Source organism: Oncorhynchus gorbuscha, linkage group LG24 (genome assembly GCF_021184085.1).
Source record: "Oncorhynchus gorbuscha isolate QuinsamMale2020 ecotype Even-year linkage group LG24, OgorEven_v1.0, whole genome shotgun sequence".
In the NCBI taxonomy this organism is placed as follows: Eukaryota; Metazoa; Chordata; class Actinopteri; order Salmoniformes; family Salmonidae; genus Oncorhynchus; species Oncorhynchus gorbuscha.
In genome coordinates, this window is record NC_060196.1 from 56,820,645 (window position 1) to 56,847,416 (window position 26,772).

Here is a 26,772-nt window from a genome sequence, read left to right on the forward strand (position 1 = left end):
AAAAAACAAAAGGATGTCATCATCATTAGGTGCTTTATAATATATGAAACAGGAATGTTACGAAAATATGTCCAAATCACCCTAAAAAGACACATATCTTATCTATATATTTATATCATAATTAAATATAGTACCCATCAAAAGTTTGGACACACCTACAGATTCAAGTGTTTTTATTTATTTTTACTATTTTCCACATTGTAGAATACATCAAAACTATGACATAACACATATCATGTAGTTACCAAAAAAGTATTAAACAAAACTAAATATATTTTATATTTATATTTTGATGACAGCTTTGCACACTCTTGGCATTCTCTCAACCAGCTACACCCGGAATGCTTTTCCAACAGTCTTGAAGGAGTTCCCACATATGCTGAGCATTTATTGGCTGCTTCTCCTTTACTCTGTGGTCTAACTCATCCCAAACGATCTCAATTGGGTTGAGGTCAGGTGATTGTGGAGGCCAGGTCATCTGATGCAGCATTCCATCACTCTCCTTCTTGGTCAAATAGCCCTTACATAGCCTGGATGTCACGTTGGCACGAATGACTCGGGAGACAGACGCAGGAATGCGTAATAGTTTTTTTTATTAAGCACCAAATTACGGCGTGCCGAGTAAAGACATGGGGACGAAGACGAAACAAACACTTAACAAAAACACAGGGTTCAAACCCAAACAAAAGAGCGAGGAGTACCTGATAGACTGTCGTTTCTCTGTGCTTATTTGAGCTGTTCTTGCCATAATATGGACTTGTTTTTTTTTTACCAAATAGGGTTATCTTTTGTATACCACCCCTACCTTGGCTCAAATGCATTAAGGAAAGAAATTCCACAAATGAACTTTTAACAAGGCACACCTGTTAATTGAAATGCATTCCAGGTGACTACCTCATGAAGCTGGTTGAGAGAATACCAAGAGTGTGCAAAGCTGTCATCAAGGCACAGGGTGGTTACTTTGAAGAATCTCACATATAGAATATATTTTGATTTGTTTAACACATGATCCCATGTGTGTTACTTCATAGTTTTGATGTCTTCACTATTATTCTACAATGTAGAATATAGTAAAAAATTATGTAAAACCCTGGACTGAGTAGGTGTGTCCAAACTTTTGACTGATACTGTATATAAAAACATTCTACACAAAAATAGAGCCAAATATGTACAGAACAGCCCCCCCAAAAAAACTCTTAAGATTAACAACGAGCAATATACATATATAGATATATACGGTATATACACGTAGGATGCTATGGTGCAATAGAAGGGATCAGGTAGTGACAACACAAACAATCACAAAGCAGCCATCTGCAGCAGCTGTTCTTTGAACTGTTGAGCGTGGTGTGAGAGATCCGTGACTCTGTCCACCATGTCCTGAACGGCGGCGGTGTTGGGGTAGTGCAACGCGGCCGTCTTAGTGGCTCCCACCACAGTCTTCAGCAGGTCGCAAAGCACATTGCTAGAGTTCATCACCCGGTTGGCCACCTCGGGCGTGGCTGCCTGCCTGGACAGAGTGTCACCAATAAATACCAGTTTGTGAGTGCTGAGGATGACAAACTTGCTGTGTGCCACAAAGATGCGGGGTGGCTGGCCAGCGCCCACGCAACCGAAGAAAGCGTCCACGGCCTTGAGCAACGTGACAAAGTGCTGCTGGCACTGCTCTGCGTAGAAGCCCAGCAGCTGACGGTCCCGCCCACACAGCTGGGCCCTGCCTCCTGTCAGGGAGGGGGAAGGAGAGGAGGAGGTGTCTGACGGGGAGGAGGAGGGGCCTGTCGGGTGCTGGTGGGAGATCCACTGTGTGATGTCGTTCTCCACTGGTTTGATCACCTCTTGCTCCAATTGCTTGAACTGGTTCATCTGTGAAGGTTGAAAGAGAGTGGATATTTCTTTCTTCATATTTACACAAACTAGTTAAGGATTGTGACGAGACGGGAGACGGAAATCTCTCGTACACAATAAACATGATGAAAATACATCCTACCTGTCAATTCCATCACATAAAACAGAAGGAATTATCATAATTTTTCCATAGAGAGCGTAACATTAACATTAAAGTAATGGAGGATTACAGGAGTGAAAAGGTTAATCTCCTCTTCTATGTATGTGTGCCCTGAGGCCTGCCTGGTGGGCTGCTCTGTCAGAGGGGGACAGATGTTCATGCAGTACATGTTGGCGCTGCTTTGTTTTAGGTACCTTCTATGAACCCATGCTAGAAAGGTCATCCACTGCGTGTTTCATTGAATCATGTTTGTTCCATAAATGATGTGAATAGTACAAAACAGAGAACAGAACAGAGAAGAACAGAACAGAACAGAGAAGAACAGAACAGAGAAGAACAGAGCAGAACAGAGACAAACAGAACAGAGAAGAACAGAACAGAACAGAGAAGAACAGAGAAGAACAGACCAGAACAGAGAAGAACAGAACAGAACAGAACTGAACAGAGAAGAACAGAACAGAACAGAGAAGAACAGAGAAGAACAGACCAGAACAGAGACAAACAGAACAGAGAAGAACAAGAACTGAACAGAGAAGAACAGAGAAGAACAGACCAGAACAGAGAAGAACAGAACAGAGAAGAACAGAACAGAACAGAGAAGAACAGAGAAGAACAGACCAGAACAGAGACAAACAGAACAGAGAAGAACAAGAACTGAACAGAGAAGAACAGAACAGAGAAGAACAGAACAGAACAGAGAAGAACAGAGAAGAACAGACCAGAACAGAGAAGAACAGAACAGAGAAGAACAGAGCAGAACAGAGACAAACAGAACAGAGAAGAACAGAACAGAACAGAGACAAACAGAACAGAGAAGAACAGAACAGAGAAGAACAGAACAGAGAAGAACAGACCAGAACAGAGAAGAACAGAACAGAGAAGAACAGAGCAGAACAGAGACAAACAGAACAGAGAAGAACAGAACAGAACAGAGACAAACAGAACAGAGAAGAACAGAACAGAGAAGAACAGAACAGAGAAGAACAGACCAGAACAGAGAAGAACAGAACAGAGAAGAACAGAGCAGAACAGAGACAAACAGAACAGAACAGAGAAGAACAGAACAGAGAAGAACAGAGCAGAACAGAGACAAACAGAACAGAACAGAGAAGAACAAGAACTGAACAGAGAAGAACAGAACAGAGACGAACAGCACAGAACAGAGAAGAACAGAGCAGAACAGAGACAAACAGAACAGAACAAAGGTGAACAGAACAGAGAAGAACAGAACAGAGACAAACAGAACAGAACAGAGAACCTACTGGGCACAGATGTCAATTCAACATCTTTTCCAAGTTATGTTCAGCGTAATTTCATTGAAATGACGTGGAAAAAACTTTGATTCAACCATTGTTTGCCCAGTGGGACGCCGCCAAACTTACCCTAGTAAAACTGACTATCCTACCGATCCTCGACTTCGGCGATGTCATCTACAAAATAGCTTCCAATACTCTACTCAGCAAACTGGATGCAGTTTATCACAGTGCCATTCGTTTTGTTACTAAAGCACCACCCACCACTGAGACCTGTATGCTCTAGTCGGCTGGCCCTCGCTACATGTTTGTCGCCAGACCCACTGGCTCCAGGTCATCTACAAGTCTATGCTAGGTAAAGCTCCGCCTTATCTCAGTTCACTGGTCACGATGGCAACACCCATCCGTAGCACACGCTCCAGCAGGTGTATCTCACTGATCATCCCCAAAGCCAACACCTCATTTGGCCGCCTTTCGTTCCAGTACTCTGCTGCGTGTGACTGGAACGAACTGCAAACATCTCTGAAGTTGGAGACTTTTATCTCCCTCACCAACTTTAGACATCTGCTATCTGAGCAGCTAACCAATCGCTGCAGCTGTACATAGTCCATCGGTATATATCGCCCATCCAATTTACCTACCTCATCCCCATACTGTTTTTATTTTATTTACTTTTCTGCTCTTTTGCACACCAGTATCTCTACCTGCACATGACCATCTGATCATTTATCACTACAGTGTTAATCTGCTAAATTGTAATTATTCACTCCTATTTATTGCCCAACTCCTCATGCCTTTTGCACACAATATATATAGATTATTTTTTTTCCTACTATGACTTTATTGACTTGTTTATTGTTTACTCCATGTGTAACTCTGTGTTGTTGTCTGTTCACACTGCTATGCTTTATCTTGGCCAGGTCGCAGTTGCAAACGAGAACCTGTTCTCAACTAGCCTACCTGGTTAAATAAAGGTGTTCTCAACTAGCCTACCTGGTTAAATAAAGGTGTTCTCAACTAGCCTACCTGGTTAAATAAAGGTGTTCTCAACTAGCCTACCTGGTTAAATAAAGGTGTTCTCAACTAGCCTACCTGGTTAAATAAAGGTGTTCTCAACTAGCCTACCTGGTTAAATAAAGGTGTTCTCAACTAGCCTACCTGGTTAAATAAAGGTGTTCTCAATTAGCCTACCTGGTTAAATAAAGGTGAAAAGAAAATAAGAACAAAGCAGAACAGAAAAGAGAAGAGGAGAGAGAAAAAAGACCTTTACCTGTTCCTGTCCCAGCTGCACCTTGCTCTGTTTAATGATGTTCTCTTTCTCCAGGAGCTCCTTCTGTTGACGCTCAAAGTCCTCTTTTCCCTGAGAAGAAACAAGAGTGTGAGAACTCAACTAAGAAAGCAGACTTAAACAGAAGGGTAGCTATATACATAGGGTAGCTACATACATAGGGTAGCTACATACATAGGGTAGCTACATACATAGGGTAGCTATATACATAGGGTAGCTACATACATAGGGTAGCTACAGTGCATAGGGTAGCTATGTACATAGGGTAGCTACATACATAGGGTAGCTATATACATAGGGTAGCTATATACATAGGGTAGCTACATACATAGGGTAGCTACAGTGCATAGGGTAGCTATGTACATAGGGTAGCTACATACATAGGGTAGCTATATACATAGGGTAGCTATATACATAGGGTAGCTACATACATAGGGTAGCTACAGTGCATAGGGTAGCTACAGTGCATAGGGTAGCTATGTACATAGGGTAGCTACATACATAGGGTAGCTATATACATAGGGTAGCTATATACATAGGGTAGCTACATACATAGGGTAGCTACATACATAGGGTAGCTACATACATAGGGTAGCTACATACATAGGGTAGCTATATACATAGGGTAGCTACATACATAGGGTAGCTATATACATAGGGTAGCTACATACATAGGGTAGCTACATACATAGGGTAGCTACATACATAGGGTAGCTATATACATAGGGTAGCTACATACATAGGGTAGCTACATACATAGGGTAGCTACATACATAGGGTAGCTACATACATAGGGTAGCTACAGTGCATTCGGCAAAGTATTCAGACCCCTTCTCTTTTCCACATTGTGTTACGTTACAACCTTATTCTAAAATGTAGATTTTTTTTCCCCACATCAATCTACACACAATACCCATAATGACAAAGCAAAAACGGGTTTTTAGAAATGTTTGCTCATTTATATTTAAAAAAAAAAGTATTCAGTATTCAGACCCTTTGCAATGAGAATCAAAATTGAGCTCAGGTGCATTCTGTTTCCATGATCATCCTTGAGATGTTTCTACAATTTGATTGGAGTCCACCTGTGGTCAATTCAATTGATTGGACATGATTTGGAAAGGCACAGACTTGTCTATATAAGGTCCCAGCGTTGACAGTGCATGTCAGAGCAAAAACCAAGCCATGAGGTCGAAGGAATTGTCCATAGAGCTCAGAGACAAGATTGTGTTGAGGCACACATCTGGGGAAAGGTACCAAAAAAGTTCTGCAGCATTGAAGGTCTTCAAGAACACAGTGGCCTCCATCATTCTTAAATGGAAGAAGCTTGGAACCACCAAGACTCTTCCTAGAGCTGGCCGACTGGCCGCCCGGCAATCAGGGGAGGGGGCCTTGGTCAGGGAGGTGACCTTTATGGTAGAGTGGCCAGACGGCCTTTATGGTAGAGCCAGACGGAAGCCACTCCTCAGTAAAAGGCACATGACAGCCCACTTGGAGTTTGAAATAACATTTTATGGTCTGATGAAACCAAGATTGAACTATTTGGCCTGAATGCCAAGCGTCACGTCTGGAGGAAACCTGGCACTACTACTAAGCTGAAGCATGGCGGGGGCAGCATCATGCTGTGGGGATGTTTTTCAGCGGCAGGGACCGGAAGACTAGTTATGATCGAGGGAAAGATGAACTGAGCAAAGTACAGAGAGACATGCTCATACTCAAGAAGACTCGAGGCTGTAATCGCTGCCAAAGGTGCTTTAACAAAGTACTGAGTAAAGGGTCTGAATACTTATGTAAATGTGATATTTTTATTTTTATTTTTTATAAATTAGTAAAATATTTGAGAAATCAGTTTTTGCTTTGTCATTATGGGGTATTGTGTGTAGATTGAGGGGGGGGGAACAATTTAATCAATTTCAGTATAAGGCTGTAATGTAACAAAATGTGGAAAAAGTCAAGGGGTCTGAATACTTTCTGAATGCACTGTGTACACAGAGAGTATCTACATACAGATTGTAGGTACATGTATACTTATAAAATACATAGCCTCATTCAACCTTTACACTCCGCTCGATTAAGATCTGCCTCTTCCTTGATGAACATATGGTACAACCCAATAGTCTGATACAGCCTGACTACCTCTATACTGTAAGCAGCCAGCACACACATCCTGAATACCACCAGATGGTACAACCCAATAGTCTGATACAGTCTGACTACCTCTATACTGCAGCTAGCACACACATCCTGAATACCACCAGATGGTACAACCCAATAGGCTGATACAGCCTGACTACCTCTATACTGAAGCAGCTACACACACATCCTGAATACCACCAGATGGTACAACCCAATAGTCTGATACAGCCTGACTACCTCTACACTGTAAGCAGCTAGCACACACATCCTGAATACCACCAGATGGTACAACCCAATAGTCTGATACAGCCTGACTACCTCTACACTGTAAGCAGCTAGCACACACATCCTGAATACCACCAGATGGTACAACCCAATAGTCTGATACAGCCTGACTACCTCTATACTGTAAGCAGCTAGCACACACATCCTGAATACCACCAGATGGTACAACCCAATAGTCTGATACAGCCTGACTACCTCTATACTGTAAGTAGCACACACATCCTGAATACCACCAGATGGTACAACCCAATAGTCTGATACAGCCTGACTACCTCTATACTGTAAGCAGCTAGCACACACATCCTGAATACCACCAGATGGTACAACCCAATAGTCTGATACAGCCTGACTACCTCTATACTGTAATAGCACACATCCTGAATACCACCAGATGGTACAACCCAATAGTCTGATACAGCCTGACTACCTCTATACTGTAAGCAGCTAGCACACACATCCTGAATACCACCAGATGGTACAACCCAATAGTCTGATACAGCCTGACTACCTCTATACTGTAAGCAGCTAGCACACACATCCTGAATACCACCAGATGGTACAACCCAATAGTCTGATACAGCCTGACTACCTCTATACTGTAAGCAGCTAGCACACACATCCTGAATACCACCAGATGGTACAACCCAATAGTCTGATACAGCCTGACTACCTCTACACTGTAAGCAGCTAGCACACACATCCTGAATACCACCAGATGGTACAACCCAATAGTCTGATACAGACTGCCTCCTCAACCCTCCTCTCCTCCCTTTCTGCATCCTTTGACTCTCTATGTCCCCTATCTTCCAGGCCGGCTCGGTCCTCCCCTCCCGCTCCGTGGCTTGACGACTCAATGCGAGCTCACAGAACAGGGCTCCGGAAGGCCGAGCGGAAATGGAGGAAAACTCGCCTCCCTGCGGACCTGGCATCCTTTCACTCCCTCCTCTCTACATTTTCCTCCTCTGTCTCTGCTGCTAAAGCCACTTTCTACCACTCTAAATTCCAAGCATCTGCCTCTAACCCTAGGAAGCTCTTTGCCACATTCTCCTCCCTCCTGAATCCTCCTCCCCCTCCCCCCTCCTCCCTCTCTGCAGATGACTTCGTCAACCATTTTGAAAAGAAGATCGACGACATCCGATCCTCGTTTGCTAAGTCAAACAACACCGCTGGTTCTGCTCACACTGCCCTACCCTGTGCTCTGACCTCTTTCTCCCTCTCTCTCCAGATGAAATCTCGCGTCTTGTGACGGCCGGCCGCCCAACAACCTGCCCGCTCGACCCTATCCCCTCCTCTCTTCTCCAGACCATTTCCGGAGACCTTCTCCCTTACCTCACCTCGCTCATCAACTTATCCCTGACCGCTGGCTACGTCCCTTCCGTCTTCAAGAGAGCGAGAGTTGCACCCCTTCTGAAAAAACCTACACTCGATCCCTCCGATGTCAACAACTACAGACCAGTATCCCTTCTTTCTTTTCTCTCCAAAACTCTTGAACGTGCCGTCCTTGGTCGGCTCTCCCGCTATCTCTCTCAGAATGACCTTCTTGATCCAAATCAGTCAGGTTTCAAGACTAGTCATTCAACTGAGACTGCTCTTCTCTGTATCACGGAGGCGCTCCGCACCGCTAAAGCTAACTCTCTCTCCTCTGCTCTCATCCTTCTAGACCTATCGGATGCCTTCGATACTGTGAACCATCAGATCCTCCTCTCCACCCTCTCCGAGTTGGGCATCTCCGGCGCGGCCCACGCTTGGATTGCGTCCTACCTGACAGGTCGCTCCTACCAGGTGGCGTGGCGAGAATCTGTCTCCTCACCACGCGCTCTCACCACTGGTGTCCCCCAGGGCTCTGTTCTAGGCCCTCTCCTATTCTCGCTATACACCAAGTCACTTGGCTCTGTCATAACCTCACATGGTCTCTCCTATCATTGCTATGCAGACGACACACAATTAATCTTCTCCTTTCCCCCTTCTGATGACCAGGTGGCGAATCGCATCTCTGCATGTCTGGCAGACATATCAGTGTGGATGACGGATCACCACCTCAAGCTGAACTTCGGCAAGACGGAGCTGCTCTTCCTCCCGGGGAAGGACTGCCCGTTCCATGATCTCGCCATCACGGTTGACAACTCCATTGTGTCCTCCTCCCAGAGCGCTAAGAACCTTGGCGTGATCCTGGACAACAAACTGTCGTTCTCAACTAACATCAAGGCGGTGGCCCGTTCCTGTAGGTTCATGCTCTACAACATCCGCAGAGTACGACCCTGCCTCACACAGGAAGCGGCGCAGGTCCTAATCCAGGCACTTGTCATCTCCCGTCTGGATTACTGCAACTCGCTGTTGGCTGGGCTCCCTGCCTGTGCCATTAAACCCCTACAACTCATCCAGAACGCTGCAGCCCGTCTAGTGTTCAACCTTCCCAAGTTCTCTCACGTCACCCCGCTCCTCCGCTCTCTCCACTGGCTTCCAGTTGAAGCTCGCATCCGCTACAAGACCATGGTGCTTGCCTACGGAGCTGTGAGGGGAACGGCACCTCAGTACCTCCAGGCTCTGATCAGGCCCTACACCCAAATAAGGGCACTGCGTTCATCCACCTCTGGCCTGCTCGCCTCCCTACCACTGAGGAAGTACAGTTCCCGCTCAGCTCAGTCAAAACTGTTCGCTGCTCTGGCTCCCCAATGGTGGAACAAACTCCCTCACGACGCCAGGACAGCGGAGTCAATCACCACCTTCCGGAGACACCTGAAACCCCACCTCTTTAAGGAATACCTAGGATAGGATAAAGTAATCCTTCTCACCCCCTCCCCCCTTAAAATATTTAGATGCACTATTGTAAAGTGGTTGTTCCACTGGATGTCATAAGGTGAATGCACCAATTTGTAAGTCGCTCTGGATAAGAGCGTCTGCTAAATGACTTAAATGTAAATGTAATACAGCCTGACTACCTCTATACTGTAAGCAGCTAGCACACACATCCTGAATACCACCAGATGGTACAACCCAATAGGCTGATACAGCCTGACTACCTCTACACTGTAAGCAGCTAGCACACACATCCTGAATACCACCAGATGGTACAACCCAATAGGCTGATACAGTCTGACTACCTCTATACTGTAAGCAGCTAGCACACACATCCTGAATACCACCAGATGGTACAACCCAATAGGCTGATACAGCCTGACTACCTCTATACCGTAAGCAGCTAGCACACACATCCTGAGTACCACCAGATGGTACAACCCAATAGGCTGATACAGTCTGACTACCTCTATACTGTAAGCAGCTAGCACACACATCCTGAATACCACCAGATGGTACAACCCAATAGTCTGATACAGTCTGACTACCTCTACACTGTAAGCAGCTAGCACACACATCCTGAATACCACCAGATCATCCAAGGGTCAATAAGGGTCAACCTTCCAAGGGTCAATAAGGGTCAACCTTCCAAGGGTCAATAAGGCAGCAACACACCTTAGAAGCTGTAAAGGAATTTCACATCCAAGCTCTCATACATACACCAGGGATCATGTCTTGACATGAGTGGCTAACATCTTACCTACAATGTCTTGCAAAAGTATTCACCCCCCTTGGCGTTTTTCCTATTTTGTTGCATAACAACCTGTAATTTAAATGGATTTTTATTTGGATTTCATGTAATGGACAGACACAAAATAGTCCCAATTGGTGAAGTGAAATGAAAAAAATTACTTGTTTAAAAGAATTCCCAAAACAATTAGAAAGGAAATGTGGTGTGTGCATATGTATTCACCCCCTTTGTTATGAAGCCCCTAAATAAGATCTGGTGCAACGAATTACCTTCAGAAGTCACATAATTAGTTAAATAAAGTCCACATGTGTGCAATCTAAGTATCACATGATCTGTCACATGATCTCAGTAGATATACACCTGTTCTGAAAGGCTCCAGAGTCTGCAACACTAAGCAAGTGGCACCACCAAGCAAGCGGCACCATGAAGACCAAGTAGCTCTCCAAACAGGTCAGGGACAAAGTTGTTGAGAAGTACAGATCAGGGTTGGGTTATAAAAAAAATATCCGAAACTTTGAACATCCCACGGAGCACCATTAAATCCATTATTAAAAAATTGAAAAAATATGGCACCACAACAAACCTGCCAAGAGAGGGCCACCCACCAAAACTCACAGACCAGGCAAGGAGGGCATCAATCAGAGGGGCAACAAAGAGACCAAAGATAACCCTGAAGGAGCTGCAAAGCTCCACAGAGGAGATTGAAGTTTCTGTCCATAGGACCACTTTAAGCCGTACATTCCACAGATGTGGGCTTTATGGAAGAGTGGCCAGACAAAAGCCATTGCTTAAAGAAAAAAATAAGCAAACATGTTTGGTGTTCACCAAAAGGCATGTGGGAGACTCCCCAAACATATGGAAGAAGGTACCCTGGTTAGATGAGACTAAAATTGAGCTTCTTTTTTTTTAGGAAAACGCTGTCTGGCGCAAACTCAACACCTCTCATCACCCCGAGAACTTCATCCCCACAGTGAAGCATGGTGGTGGCAGCATCATGCTGTGGGGATATTTTTCATCGACAGGGACTGGGAAACTGGTCAGAATTTAAGAAATGATGGATGGTGTTAAATACAGGGAAATTCTTGAGGGAATCCTGTTTCATTCTTCAAGAGATTTGAGACTGGGACAAAGGTTCACCCTCCAGCAGGACAATGACCCTAAGCATACTGCTAAAGCAACACTCGAGTGGTTTAAGGGGAAACATTTAAGCCTAGACCTCAATCCAATTGAGAATCTTTGGTATGACTTAAAGAATGCTGTACACCAGCGGAACCCATCCAACTTGAAGGAGCTGGAGCAGTTTTGCCTTGAAGAATGGGCAAAAATCCCAGTGGCTAGATGTGTCAAGTTTATAGAGACATACCCAGATAGACTAGTTATACACTCTCAAGTTTTCTGTTTTTTGCCTTATTTCTTGTTTGTTTCACCCCCCCCAAAAAAAATATTTAGCATCTTCAAAGTGATAGGAATGTTGTGTAAATGAAATTATACAACCCCTCCCAAAATCAAATTTTAATTCCAGGTTGTAAGGCAACAAAATAGGAAAAATGCTAAGGGGGGTGAATACTGTCGCAAGCCTTTGTAGCGTCATACCCAAGAAGACTCGAGGCCTTTTTCGTCTTAACTAGCTACCCTAAATTGAATCCTCGACTGTACGTTGCTCTGGATTAGAGCATCTGTTAAATTACCAAAATATAATGTAAATGTAACATCCAAGTGGTGAGTCGGGCTAGAGTCAGAGTCAGTCATACCTGCAGATGGACGTAGTCATAGTCCTCCATCCAGCTCTTAACACACTTCTCACTATTGTTCATGTTGCCTTTGTCTTGGCTGGAGGGCACAGGAAAGGGCTTGGTGTGGCCCCTGTAGTTATCACTATCTGAGGGTGGAGAGGTTAGAGGGTGGATGACGGCCTCCTCGGGTGTACCACCCCTGGGGTAGGAAGACCCGTTCATGGTGGGTGCTCGTCTAAAAAGCAGCTCAGCATTACCCCCCACGGAGGAGGCCAGCTGCTTGGCGTCGTCGGGCACCGTCCTGGACACCATGACAAAACGATCCAGGTCGTCACTCTTGATCTGGTGCTTGGAGGCGCTGGAGATGGTCACGGTGTTGAGGGCCCAGCCGCAGTTCTCCAGGCTCTGGTAGGTCTGCAGGATGATCTGCTGGGAGTCCTCTAGCCTCCCCAGCTGCCTCCTTAGCTTACTGTGCAGGCTGGGGTCTGACAGGGCAGTGGCGTTGGCCGCAGCACCCCTCCCAAACACCACAAAGTCTCCCAGGGCTGCCCGCACCCGGTCTAGCACGGTGCGCACCTCGTTGGTATGGCGCTCCATGAAAGGGTAAGTCCTCCAGTGGGGGGAAGAGGCCAGGCTCTGCAGGGCCCCGACTGAGGCCTCTACCGCCTGCTGCTGGCGGCACAGCCTCTGGACGGCCTGGTCCACATCCAGGGCCAGCCGGCCCTCAGCGCTGGAGACTGTGGAGGTGGAGGAGGTTGACATGGAACTGTGTGTGGAGCCCGTACTGGAGAAGGACAGGCGATTCACCCCATCTGTCACGTCCCCCAGAGCAGGGGGGATGTCATATATGCCTTGGCCCTTCCCCCTGTCCCTCTCCTGGGGGGTGGAGCGGTGCTGGGAGGGGGGCTGCTGCATCCCCCTGGGGATGTCATACAGGTCCCCACGAGGCACCGCCCCAGAGAGCTGGTGGGAGGGGGGCGGCACGTCGTAGATTCCCTCGTTGTCATTGGCGACGGGGCGTTGGAGGTGGTGGGGGCCAATTGGCTGGGAACTGGGGGGGAAGTCATAGTTGGACTGGGGGGACAGGGAGGCTGAGGGCTTGGTAAAGGTGGGAGGGGGGACGTCGTAGATGCCCTCCTGTTGTTTGTGTTGTTTGAGAGGCTGGGGGAAATCGTAGTTCCCCTCCTGGAGGGCTGGGGTGTTCCAGCAGGGAGGCACAGAGTACACCTGTGGGGACAAGACAAACATTTGTTGAGTGCCTCAGACTACAGTAAGGAGGGCAGTAGACAGCGATTCAACCAACGATTCCTCATAGCTACAGACACACAGCTTACCTATATCAATATCATAGTTACAGACACACAGCTTAACCATATCAATATCATAGTTAGACACACAGCTTACCCATATCAATATCATAGTTACAGACACACAGCTTACCCATATCAATATCATAGCTACAGACACACAGCTTACTTATATCAATATCATAGCTACAGACACACAGCTTACCTATATCAATATCATAGTTACAGACACACAGCTTACCTATATCAATATCATAGTTACAGACACACAGCTTACCCATATCAATATCATAGTTACAGACACACAGCTTACCCATATCAATATCATAGTTAGACACACAGCTTACCTATATCAATATCATAGTTACAGACACACAGCTTACCTATATCAATATCATAGTTACAGACACACAGCTTACCTATATCAATATCATAGTTACAGACACACAGCTTACCTATATCAATATCATAGTTAGACACACAGATTACCTATATCAATATCATAGTTACAGACACACAGCTTACCCATATCAATATCATAGTTAGACACACAGCTTACCTATATCAATATCATAGTTACAGACACACAGCTTACCTATATCAATATCATAGTTAGACACACAGCTTACCCATATCAATATCATAGTTACAGACACACAGCTTACCTATATCAATATCATAGTTACAGACATTTAGATTACCCATATCAATGACAAGCACACTTTGCATCACAATATTTTTGTCAGATATTGAGGAACTGCAAGTACTGTTTAGTTTCTGTTGATTCTATATGTGTTAATCTAAATATGGTGTCTGTCTATTCCTCTATTTCTTCCCCCATGATAACTCCATATCAACTTGAATATGACAAGCACTATAAGCAATAAACAGCTAGACCTTTAAAAACAGTATAGTCCTGACAGAGTGGAATAAGGATTGTGAGGTACAGTACATATCATGCAGCATTAAAGTGGAGTTGTATAAATAAAATGAGTGAGCTGTAAGTGATTTCACTCAGCCTTGAAATCCACTCCTGAACCCAAAATGTAATTAGGAGCAAAACAAATAATGGGTTCCCACATATTTAATGTTATTACAAAGCAACTGATGTCACTAAACCTTGACTGGTCCTGGAACGCTGGTTATTACAAAGCAACTGATGTCACTAAACCTTGACTGGTCCTGGAACGCTGGTTATTACAAAGCAACTGATGTCACTAAACCTTGACTGGTCCTGGAACGCTGGTTATTACAAAGCAACTGATGTCACTAAACCTTGACTGGTCCTGGACAGGCCACGAACACTAACTATTATGATGTCATTAAGCCTGCTGGCCCTGGATAGGCCTGGAACACTGGCTATTATGATGTCATTAAGCCTGCTGACCCTGGATAGGCCTGGAACACTGGCTATTATGATGTCATTAAGCCTGCTGGCCCTGGATAGGCCTGGAACACTGGCTATTATGATGTCATTAAGCCTGCTGGCCCTGGATAGGCCTGGAACACTGGCTATTATGATGTCATTAAGCCTGCTGGCCCTGGATAGGCCTGGAACACTGGCTATTATGATGTCATTAAGCCTGCTGGCCCTGGATAGGCCTGGAACACTAGCTATTATGATGTCATTAAGCCTGCTGGCCCTGGATAGGCCTGGAACACTGGCTATTATGATGTCATTAAGCCTGCTGACCCTGGATAGGCCTGGAACACTGGCTATTATGATGTCATTAAGCCTGCTGGCCCTGGATAGGCCTGGAACACTGGCTATTATGATGTCATTAAGCCTGCTGGCCCTGGATAGGCCTGGAACACTGGCTATTATGATGTCATTAAGCCTGCTGGCCCTGGATAGGCCTGGAACACTAGCTATTATGATGTCATTAAGCCTGCTGGCCCTGGATAGGCCTGGAACACTGGCTATTATGATGTCATTAAGCCTGCTGGCCCTGGATAGGCCTGGAACACTGGCTATTATGATGTCATTAAGCCTGCTGGCCCTGGATAGGCCTGGAACACTGGCTATTATGATGTCATTAAGCCTGCTGGCCCTGGATAGGTCTGGAACACTGGCTATTATGATGTCATTAAGCCTGCTGGCCCTGGATAGGCCTGGAACACTGGCTATTATGATGTCATGAAGCCTGCTGGCCCTGGATAGGCCTGGAACACTAGCTATTATGGTGTCATTAAGCCTGCTGGCCCTGGATAGGCCTGGAACACTAGCTATTATGATGTCATGAAGCCTGCTGGCCCTGGATAGGCCTGGAACACTGGCTATTATGATGTCATTAAGCCTGCTGGCCCTGGATAGGCCACGAACACTGGCTATTATGATGTCATTAAGCCTGCTGACCCTGGATAGGCCTGGAACACTAGCTATTATGATGTCATTAAGCCTGCTGGCCCTGGATAGGCCTGGAACACTGGCTATTATGATGTCATTAAGCCTGCTGACCCTGGATAGGCCTGGAACACTAGCTATTATGATGTCATGAAGCCTGCTGGCACTGGATAGGCCTGGAACACTAGCTATTATGATGTCATTAAGCCTGCTGGCCCTGGATAGGCCTGGGACACTAGCTATTATGATGTCATTAAGCCTGCTGGCCCTGGATAGGCCTGGAACACTAGCTATTATGATGTCATTAAGCCTGCTGGACCTGGATAGGCATGGAACACTAGCTATTATGATGTCATTAAGCCTGCTGGCCCTGGATAGGCCTGGAACACTAGCTATTATGATGTCATTAAGCCTGCTGGCCCTGGATAGGCATGGAACACTAGCTATTATGATGTCATTAAGCCTGCTGGCCCTGGATAGGCCTGGAACACTAGCTATTATGATGTCATTAAGCCTGCTGGACCTGGATAGGCATGGAACACTAGCTATTATGATGTCATTAAGCCTGCTGGCCCTGGATAGGCCTGGAACACTAGCTATTATGATGTCATTAAGCCTGCTGGCCCTGGATAGGCATGGAACACTTGCTATTATGATGTCATTAAGCCTGCTGGCCCTGGATAGGCCTGGAACACTAGCTATTATGATGTCATTAAGCCTGCTGACCCTGGATAGGCATGGAACACTGGCTATTATGATGTCACTCAGCCTGGGCTGGTCCTGGACAGGCCCAGAAGTTAATATAAGACAACCCAGGTCATGTCAAATGGCACCCTATTCCCTACATAGTGCACTACTTTTGGCCACTCCTTTCTACCACATCCCTATTGGCCCTGGTCAAAAGTATGCACTATATAGGGAATAGGGTGCCATTTGGTACATAGCCCAAGAGAAGTAATCATTTATTCATTGACTTTCCCTGCGAGAGAGAACGCTATTTTGTCAGGCAACACTTTCATTTAGGGGACTGCAAAGAAGTCATAAATATGATCATTTGACATATTATTCATTTATTACCAGGCAATTAAGAGGAATACTAGGACCTGTATCAGTAAACGCGTAGTAACATTCTCCGGACCTAAACGGCTACCGCTTCCTACAGGCCTTCTGTATGCTGTCTCTCCATGTGGGCAGTGTTTCTGTGTGTTGTATGAGTGGTCCTAGACATACCCCTTGTGTGGAGGGAGGGATATCGTAAACCCCTTGTTTCCGAGGGTCCATTTGAGTGGATGGAGGAATATCATAGATTCCTCCTTGGGGACGAGCATTCCCATGTTGTCCGGGAGAGTGTGAGCCCATCAGTTTCCCAGGAGGAATGTCATACACCTGGAAAACATGGGAGACATTCCCAAATCAGGATACCATAGATGACATTACATTTACAAGGCAGAATTAGCTAAGTGAAACACAGAGGCTGTGTCTGAAATTGCTTCCTGTTCCCTTCATAGTGCTTGGCCATGTCCCTGCACAGCTGCGTTTCATATACAGTAGCTAATTGCATACGGTGAAAGGTTCCATTTTGGAATAGTCCTGATGGATTGAAATAGGCATTGCTATAGACAGTTGAGTGAGACACCTACCCCCTGTGGTCTCATTGGAGGAACGTCATAGAGGTCCTGTTGGTTATGCTGACCAGCGCTGTAGGCATAGGACTGTCCCACTCCTGTCGGGGTCACCACCTGTCCACACCAGGGGCGAGGCGGGAAGAACCAAGACATGACAACAGGTTCATGACAGTTCCAACAGTGTTAGGCCTACAAACCAGTCAGTTTGTTTCATGTTGTCATGCCAACAAATGGCATGATGGCACAACCAGACTGGTACCCAGGCTACCAAGTAGTGGCATGATGGCACAAACAGACTGGTACCCAGGCTACCAAGTAGTGGCATGATGGCACAAACAGACTGGTACCCAGGCTACCAAGTAGTGGCATGATGGCACAAACAGACTGGTACCCAGGCTACCAAGTAGTGGCATGATGGCACAAACAGACTGATACCCAGGCTACCAAATGCTAGCCCCACAAACTGTATATTTCACCCTGTATGTCCTATGAGTTGATAATGTAGTCGCTGAGTCACTGTGACTCTAAACCTGCACATCTCTCCTGACTATCATAGCTGGGTCACATTCATTAGAGCACACAGTAGTAAAACATTTTGCAGTGGAAAACAAAAACAGATGTTTCCTATTGGACATGTTCAAGTATTCCCCCCTCCCCTTCATGCCTTTCTCAGTCTGTTTTCTTACGTTTGGTGACTAGTGTATATGAATGACCCTATTCTCTGTTAGTGTCCCAAATTGCACCCTATACTACTTTTGACCAGGGCCAAAAGTAGTGCACTATATAAGTAAAAGGGTTCGATTTGGGATGCAGACCCAGTCAGTCCTCTCCTTATGTGACCCTGCAGCAATAATAACGACTCAGACCAAATCAGTCCTGACTGTGCATGTCTCAGCTTACTCACAGAGCGCCCTCCAAACCCAACCATGTGATAAACAGAAGCCTGGCAAGCAAAGGGCCAATGATGTGGGAGAAGGCTAGATCCAACCACTTAGGCAGCGGCGCTATGGCCAGAAATGTCACAGGAAAGCCATGGTATGTGTCCCAAATGGCACCCTATTCCCTATGTAAGTGCACTACTTTTGACCAGAGCTCAGCCAACAGGGCTGGGGCCAGAAACAACAAAATAAAAAACTAAAGCCATGAAGTAGGGGACTGAGCTGTCATGAGGTGTGATGCTGCAAGTGAAAACAGACGTCCCAGGACATGGGTGTCACTTCGGGTCCTCAAGGGAAGAGGCAAGAAAGAAACAGCCCAAAAGGCAGTAATGCAGTGACAGCTTCTTCCTCCCTTTCCAGCATTTTCATTCATGGGTCTCTCATTACACTCACAAATATTCCAAATAGAGACATTTCGAATGTCATATTCTGGCTATGTACAAAAGGGAAAATAAATGTACATAAATATGGGTTGTATTTGTTGTATAAATCTTGCTGTTGCTGCTGCGATGGCAAACTGTGGTATTTCACCCAATAGATATGGGATTTGTTTTATAATTATTTGTGGGTCTGTGTAATCTGAGGGAAAATCTCTCTCTCTCTCTCTCTCTCTCTGTCCCTCCCCCATCCCCCTCCATAGACACACAACCCACTAGCATCGCCACACTGGAACACGCAAGGTTCACTGACAGGGCTGGAAAACGGGACCCATACATACCCTTCCAGTTACAACAACAGAGAGACTGCCTGTAAGGGGGGTGCGTGTTGGTGGCAGGGAAGTTAGGCGCAGGAGAACAAACTTGGTATCAACGGAGTTCTTTAATAAATGCTGACAAAACTCCAAAATGTACAAAATAACAAAGTGGGTACAAAACCTGTCACGCACCAACACTAAATAGCACATCTCATACAATCAAAACAATCTCCGGCAAGGACATGAGGGGAAACAGAGGGTTAAATACACAACATGTAATTGATGGGATTGGAACCAGGTGTGAAGGAAGACAACACAAAACCAATGGAAAGTGAAAAATGGATCAGGGATGGCTAGAAGGTCGGTGACGTCGACCGCCGAACACCGCCTGAACAAGGAGAGGCAACGACTTCGGCGGAAGTCGTGACACTGCCTCTCAAATGGCAACCTATGCCCTAAGTAGTGCATAGGCTTATAGGGCTAGGGTCAAAAGTAGTGCACTATATAGAGAATAGGGTGCCATTTGGGATGCACACAGAGGTCTCTTCTCTGTCTCTTCGTCTGAATGATCAAAGGTATAACCCCAGCATTATACCCCATCCATCCACCCGAGTAAGATGAATGTCTCAGTGGACAGAGACAGGGAGACAGAGAGGGAGAGAGTGAGAAAGAGAGGGAGAGAGTGAGACAGAGAGGGAGAGAGAGAGACAGAGACAGAGAGAGACAGAGACAGAGAGGGAGAGAGCGAGACAGAGAGGGAGAGAGCGAGACAGAGACAGAGGAGAGAGCGAGACAGAGAGAGAGAGAGAGAGACAGAGAGGGAGAGAGCGAGACAGAGAGGGAGAGAGAGACAGAGACAGAGAGACACAGAGAGGGAGAGAGAGAGACAGAGAGGGAGAGAGAGAGACAGAGAGGGAGAGAGAGAGACAGAGACAGAGAGGGAGAGACAGAGAGGGAGAGAGCGAGACAGAGAGGGAGAGACAGAGACGGAGAGGGAGAGAGCGAGACAGGGAGGGAGAGAGAGAGACAGAGACAGAGAGACACAGAGAGGGAGAGAGAGAGACAGAGAGGGAGAGAGAGAGACAGAGAGGGAGAGAGAGAGACACAGAGATAGAGAGAGAGAGAGAGAGCGAGAAAGAGAGGGAGAGAGAGAGAGAGAGAGAGAGAGAGAGAGAGAGAGAGAGAGAGCGAGACAGAGAGGGAGAGAGAGAGACAGAGAGGGAGAGAGAGAGACAGAGACAGAGAGACAGAGAGAGAGAGACATATAAAGACAGATGGAGATGTATAGAGAGGGGGAAAGGGATGAGAGTAGAGAGGAATTCCATTCAACCCAGACCCTGAGTGAAGACCCTGAGTGAAGACCCTGAGTGAAGACCCTGGGTGTAGACCCTGGGTGTAGACCCTGAGTGAAGACCCTGGGTGTAGACCCTGAGTGAAGACCCTGAGTGAAGACCCTGGGTGTAGACCCTGAGTGAAGACCCTGGGTGTAGACCCTGAGTGAAGACCCTGGGTGTAGACCCTGAGTGAAGACCCTGGGTGTAGACCCTGAGTGAAGACCCTGGGTGAAGACCCTGAGTGAAGACCCTGGGTGACTAGACCCTGGGTGTAGACCTGAAGACCCTGAAGACCCTGGGTGACTGAAGACCCTGAGTGAAGACCCTGACTGAAGACCCTGAGTGAAGACCCTGACTGAAGACCCTGACTGAAGACCCTGAATGAAGACCCTGAGTGAAGACCCTGACTGAAGACCCTGGGTGTAGACCCTGAGTGAAGACCGAGTCGAAGACCAGGTACCGAGTCGATGTGGAGGTTTTATACAGGTGGTACCGGTACAGAGTCGATGTGAAGACTTTATACAGGGGGTACCGGTACAAAGTCGATGTGAAGACTTTATACAGGGGGTACAGGTACAGAGTCGATGTGAAGACTTTATACAGGGGGTACCGCTACAGAGTCGATGTGAAGACTTTATACAGGGGGTACAGGTACAGAGTCGATGTGAAGACTTTATACAGGGGGTACAGGTACAGAGTCGATGTGAAGACTTTATACAGGGGGTACAGGTACAGAGTCGATGTGAAGACTTTATACAGGGGGTACAGGTACAGAGTCGATGTGAAGACTTTATACAGGGGGTACAGGTACAGAGTCGATGTGAAGACTTTATACAGGGGGTACCGGTACAGAGTCGATGTGGAGGCTTTATACAGGGGGTACAGGTACAGAGTCGATGTGAAGACTTTATACAGGGGGTACAGGTACAGAGTCGATGTGAAGACTTTATACAGGGGGTACAGGTACAGAGTCGATGTGAAGACTTTATACAGGGGGTACAAGTACAGAGTCGATGTGAAGACTTTATACAGGGGGTACAGGTACAGAGTCGATGTGAAGACTTTATACAGGGGGTACAGGTACAGAGTCGATGTGAAGACTTTATACAGGGGGTACAGGTACAGAGTCATTGTGCTGAGGTTACAGGTTATACAGGATGTCCATTATTGAAACATAGGAACAAACAATCCTGCTCCATTCTATTTCTCTCACACACACATGTACCTTTGATTGGGAACACGTGCTACCAGATACAGCAGCCAGTTAGCCTTTAGAAAACGTCAAAGTCCTGGACTAGAAGGTCCATGTTGCTTTCTCCGTAGTCCCTACTACTTCCTGTGGTGTGACTTTGTGTGGGAAAGTTGCAGCGAATGGACATAGAACACAAGGAGATCTCTGTTTGCAGTTCCCCTCTCTCAAACTCAGTCCATAGAGATGGCTAATACAGTACCTGTTGAAGGACACTCAACAGGTACATGTCAGGGTCTGTATCCTAACCGGCACCCTATACCCTATACAGTGCACTACTTTTACCAGATTGCGATGGGCTCTTTGTTAAAAGTAGTGCACTATAAAGGGAATAGGGTGCCATTTGGGACGTAAACAGCCACTTTGTGCTCCCTTCTTTCTGTCACTGGGTCCTCTCAGGCGATGCCAGACGCATACTGCTCATGTATTTCCCATATACACCCTCTGTTTACCCAGCAAGCTTTGCTGTTGCGGCGGGCCCGGCCAGGGTACTTGGAGCTCCTAATGGTGGTTTGGTAAATATTGACCAGACCTCTTTAAGGAGGAGGTAACTTTGTGTTCATGTAACTTTGTGTGTGTGTGTGTGTGTGTGTGTGTGTGTGTGTGTGTGTGTGTGTGTGTGTGTGTGTGTGTGTGTGTGTGTGTGTGTGTGTGTGTGTGTGTGTGTGTGTGTGTGTGTGTGTGTGTGTGTGTGTGTGTGTGTGTGTGTGCGTTCGTGCGTGCGTGTGTGTGTGTGTGTTTGTAGGTGTGAGTGTGTGTAAAAAGACCCACTATGAGGCTATCGTCTCATTGCTCCATCACACGCTGATGACACGTGTCAACGGGCCCATCAGACCTGTCAGTGGTGGCCAGGTCACACTAATGGTGATAATGACGCTTCCAACAATTGACCCCTCTGTTCCAACCGAATGGGATGATTCTATCTATTCTATTGTTTCCATTCATCTATTCGTCCCCCATCTCTCCCTCCCTGTCCTGTCCTTCCATCCCTTTAAGGGGTCCGCATGCTTCCCAGCCAAAACAGTTTCAGAAGAGTTTGTGCATATATTATGATGACATTTTTTGTTCATTTTGGACTTCGGTGAGGGTTTTTCATCTGTTTGGGCCCACAACATGTTTTGCTCGAGGCCAGCTAAAGTTCGGAAGGCCAAAGTCTACGCGCCTTCGTCCAAGTCTTTTAAAAGAGTATGTGAGCACACTCGTTCGGTTCGGCTAGCTGAGGTCTGCTTGGCGCCTTTACCCAGCAGGACTGAAGCATGCCGATGTCTTTACCCAGCAGGACTGAAGCATGCCGATGTCTTTACCCAGCAGGACTGAAACATGCCGACACCTTCTCTCATATTACCTACCATTCCACCATCCCCACTCACCCCTCAGCTTCCATCCCCCATCTACTGTTCGCCTCTGTCAGCTTTGTCACTGAGGGAGGGCAGGAGTCATGCAGGCAGACTCCGGGATACATGTGGGTACCAGTGAAATTCAATCTGGTGCCACCCAATAGGTGATTCAGAACGTAGAGGAGAGTGGTTTTTCCTCCTGTCACTCCAAAGTGAAGGGCCGTGGCAGAGTTCCTTTAATAGCCTTGCCTCTTGGTTTCAAGGGGGGTTTCAAGGGGGGCATCTGCGTTTGCTGAATCACAGTCGGATAGCTTTACAGTGTTATTATAGGTTACTTTTCCAGCTTTTCGCCTAATGTTCCCGTCCACAGCTCCGCAGTGGCCTATTAAAGTGACAAACTAATTAATGCAGGCAATTACGTGGACAAACCCAAGAGGCCGCAATCAGCCGTCTCCATGACGACGGTGTGACCATGTGGCCAAATCAATATCCAAACAGAGATTGGGCATATAAGAGGGGCAACAGGGAGCACACACACACATACGTGCACGCGCACGCACACACACACAGGCATCACGCTAATAAGGATAATATATTATTCCCTCTGATCAAAGGGCTTCTCAAGACAGGACCCAACTTTAATGTGATTATGCTAATAGGGGGAGGTTTTAATGATGGCACGGTCATTTCCTATTTACTTTCCAGAAATGAATTCGTTATTCAGATGTCCCCCTTGACCATTATTCAGATGTCCCCCTTGACCATTATTCAGATGTCCCCCTTGACCATTATTCAGATGTCCCCCTTGACCATTATTCAGATGTCCCCCTTGACCATTATTAAGATGTCCCTCTTGACCATTATTCAGATGTCCCCCTTGACCATTATTCAGATGTCCCCCTTGACCATTATTCAGATGTCCCCCTTGACCATTATTCAGATGTCCCCCTTGACCATTATTCAGATGTCCCCCTTGACCATTATTAAGATGTCCCCCTTGACCATTATTAAGATGTCCTTCTTGACTTCTGAGAAAGTAAAAAAAGGCAGGAAGAGGGGATGAGAAATGTCTGGGCTGACCCTGCCAGCATAGATGTTAAACATGGGAAAATGTAAGTTACCCTTCATCTCTCTCTCTCTCTCTCTCTCTCTCTCTCTCTCTCTCTCTCTCTCTCTCTCTCTCTCTCTCTCTCTCTCTCTCTCTCTCTCTCTCTCTCTCTCTCTCTCTCTCTCTCTCTCTCTCTCTGCGGTGGCAGGACGGGGCCAATGCCTTTTCATACATTGAGATTTATGACCTTGCCCTGGGTCAAACCACACAGGCCAGTGATTTGTCACCACGGCGACAACAGAGAGCAGACAAGTGTCTAAAGGAGTGGAGCGCCACAGGAAGGAATCATTCATTTATCTGCTGCTGGGGCCCTTCCACACATGATTAGAGGGAGAAAATATGTCTGTCAAGCATCACAAACAAGTCCACACAGTACATTAGTGCTTAACCTGGTTAAAATCATCTTATCAAGCTAACGGACGGCTCAGTTACCCAAACAGTGCACTTCCTCAATCCTCTGTGACTTGTGGGAGTTTATTAACTCAGTCCCTCTGTGTTCCTGTCTGTCCTGCTGGTATGTCCATAGTCCACATCAGTGAATAATAGAATCTCTATATGGGTATTTAACATAGTGACAGGAAGGGCCCATAGAAGGAGCCTTGTAAGGCAGGATGTGAAGCAGAGGAGGCGTTCCAGCCTGGTAGGAGTAGATAAGAGGCTTGGCGGGGCCTTTGAACTTTAACCTGACTCCGTCTTTGAGCGCTGTGACCTCACTGCCTGACTCACGCAGGGGGAATTACAGAGACACAACCAGGACGTCAAAGAGAGAGAGAGAGAGAGAGAGAGAGAGAGAGAGAGAGAGAGAGAGAGAGAGAGAGAGAGAGAGAGAGAGAGAGAGAGAGAGAGAGAGAGAGAGAGAGAGAGGAGGAGAGAGAGAGGGAGAGAGACAGAGAGAGAGAGAGAGAGAGAGAGAGAGAGAGAGAGAGAGACAGAGAGAGGGAGAGAGAGACAGAGAGAGGGAGAGGGAGAGAGACAGAGAGAGAGAGAGAGGGAGAGAGGGAGAGAGAGAGACAGAGAGAGGGAGAGAGAGACAGAGAGAGGGAGAGGGAGAGAGACAGAGAGAGAGAGAGAGGGAGAGAGGGAGAGAGGGAGAGAGAGAGAGACAGAGACAGAGAGAGAGAGAGAGAGAGAGAGAGGGAGAGAGAGACAGAGAGAGGGAGAGAGAGACAGAGAGAGGGAGAGAGGGAGAGGGAGAGAGACAGAGAGAGAGAGAGAGGGAGAGAGAGAGAGAGAGAGAGAGACAGAGACAGAGACAGGGAAACAGACACACCTTTCAGAATCAGAGCTGTAAAAAAAACAAAACAATAAGAAGCAGTGCCAGTGGCTGATGATAAACGTCCCTCTGACACCAGGGTGACAAAGTGGTACAAGGCAGCTCCTGGTTTCCTTGTGAGGGGCTCTTTGTGTGGCCGAGAGCCCCAGGGATGGCTTCCAGCTTCAGGCCAACACTGGGGCCTTGAACGGGGCAGCTGTGGGATGCTTTAGCTCACCCTCCCAGGAGGGTCAGTCAAGGACAGACAGGGAGGGCCACAGCATCAAACTGAGCAGCCTGGGAAAGCTAGCTAGAGCCAGTGCCAAACCTCAGTGTGCCTTTATATACCACATGAACAGAAAATAACCAGTCGCCAATCTGGGGTGGCACACACACACACACACACACACACACACACACACACACACACACACACACACACACACACACACACACACACACACACACACACACACACACACACACACACACACACACACACACACACACCATGCTGGGTCCTTTCACTGTGGGGGATGACATGTCGACACATGGTGGCTTTGATGGAATATGAGAGGGGGATCTTCAGTGCAGGATGTTGCCTCAGTGCCCATTACCATTTGATTCCTCAGAGGAGGAAGTGTGTGTGTGTGTGTGTGTGTGTGTGTGTGTGTGTGTGTGTGTGTGTGTGTGTGTGTGTGTGTGTGTGTGTGTGTGTGTGTGTGTGTGTGTGTGTGTGTGTGTGTGTGTGTGTGTACTTGGCAACCAGGAAATCACTCGTCTAATCAGCTCAGTCAAACAGAACACCTAAACAGCATATAACCTGTCTAAAGCTCTCAGCCAATCAACAACAGGACTGAGCATTCCTCTTACTTCATCAACCTCGACCATGACTGAGCATTCCTCTTACTTCATCAACCTCGACCATGACTGAGCATTCCTCTTACTTCATCAACCTCGACCAGGTCTGAGCATTCCTCTTACTTCATCAACCTCGACCAGGACTGAGCATTCCTCTTACTTCATCAACCTCGACCAGGACTGAGCATTCCTCTTACTTCATCAACCTGGACCAGGACTGAGCATTCCTCTTACTTCATCAACCTCGACCAGGACTGAGCATTCCTCTTACTTCATCAACCTCGACCAGGACTGAGCATTCCTCTTACTTCATCAACCTGGACCAGGACTGAGCATTCCTCTTACTTCATCAACCTGGACCAGGACTGAGCATTCCTCTTACTTCATCAACCTCGACCAGGACTGAGCATTCCTCTTACTTCATCAACCTCGACCAGGACTGAGCATTCCTCTTACTTCGTCAACCTCGAACAGGACTG

At 46.7% G+C, this 26,772-nt stretch overlaps 1 protein-coding gene across 1 annotated transcript in view; it reads right to left on the minus strand.

The window, feature by feature from the left end:
- Nucleotides 1–1,011: 1,011 nt before the first annotated feature.
- The window catches only part of LOC124012331 (enhancer of filamentation 1-like), a 58,991-nt gene continuing 33,230 nt past the window's right edge, over nucleotides 1,012–26,772 (minus strand). Inside the window, exons 3-7 of the mRNA XM_046325829.1 lie at nucleotides 17,536–17,634; nucleotides 17,126–17,281; nucleotides 12,263–13,471; nucleotides 4,529–4,618; nucleotides 1,012–1,863 (exon numbers count right to left, since the gene is read on the minus strand). Coding sequence (XP_046181785.1) covers nucleotides 1,300–1,863; nucleotides 4,529–4,618; nucleotides 12,263–13,471; nucleotides 17,126–17,281; nucleotides 17,536–17,634 — 2,118 coding nt within the window. The 3' untranslated portion in view covers nucleotides 1,012–1,299. The remainder of the gene's footprint in view (nucleotides 1,864–4,528; nucleotides 4,619–12,262; nucleotides 13,472–17,125; nucleotides 17,282–17,535; nucleotides 17,635–26,772) is intronic.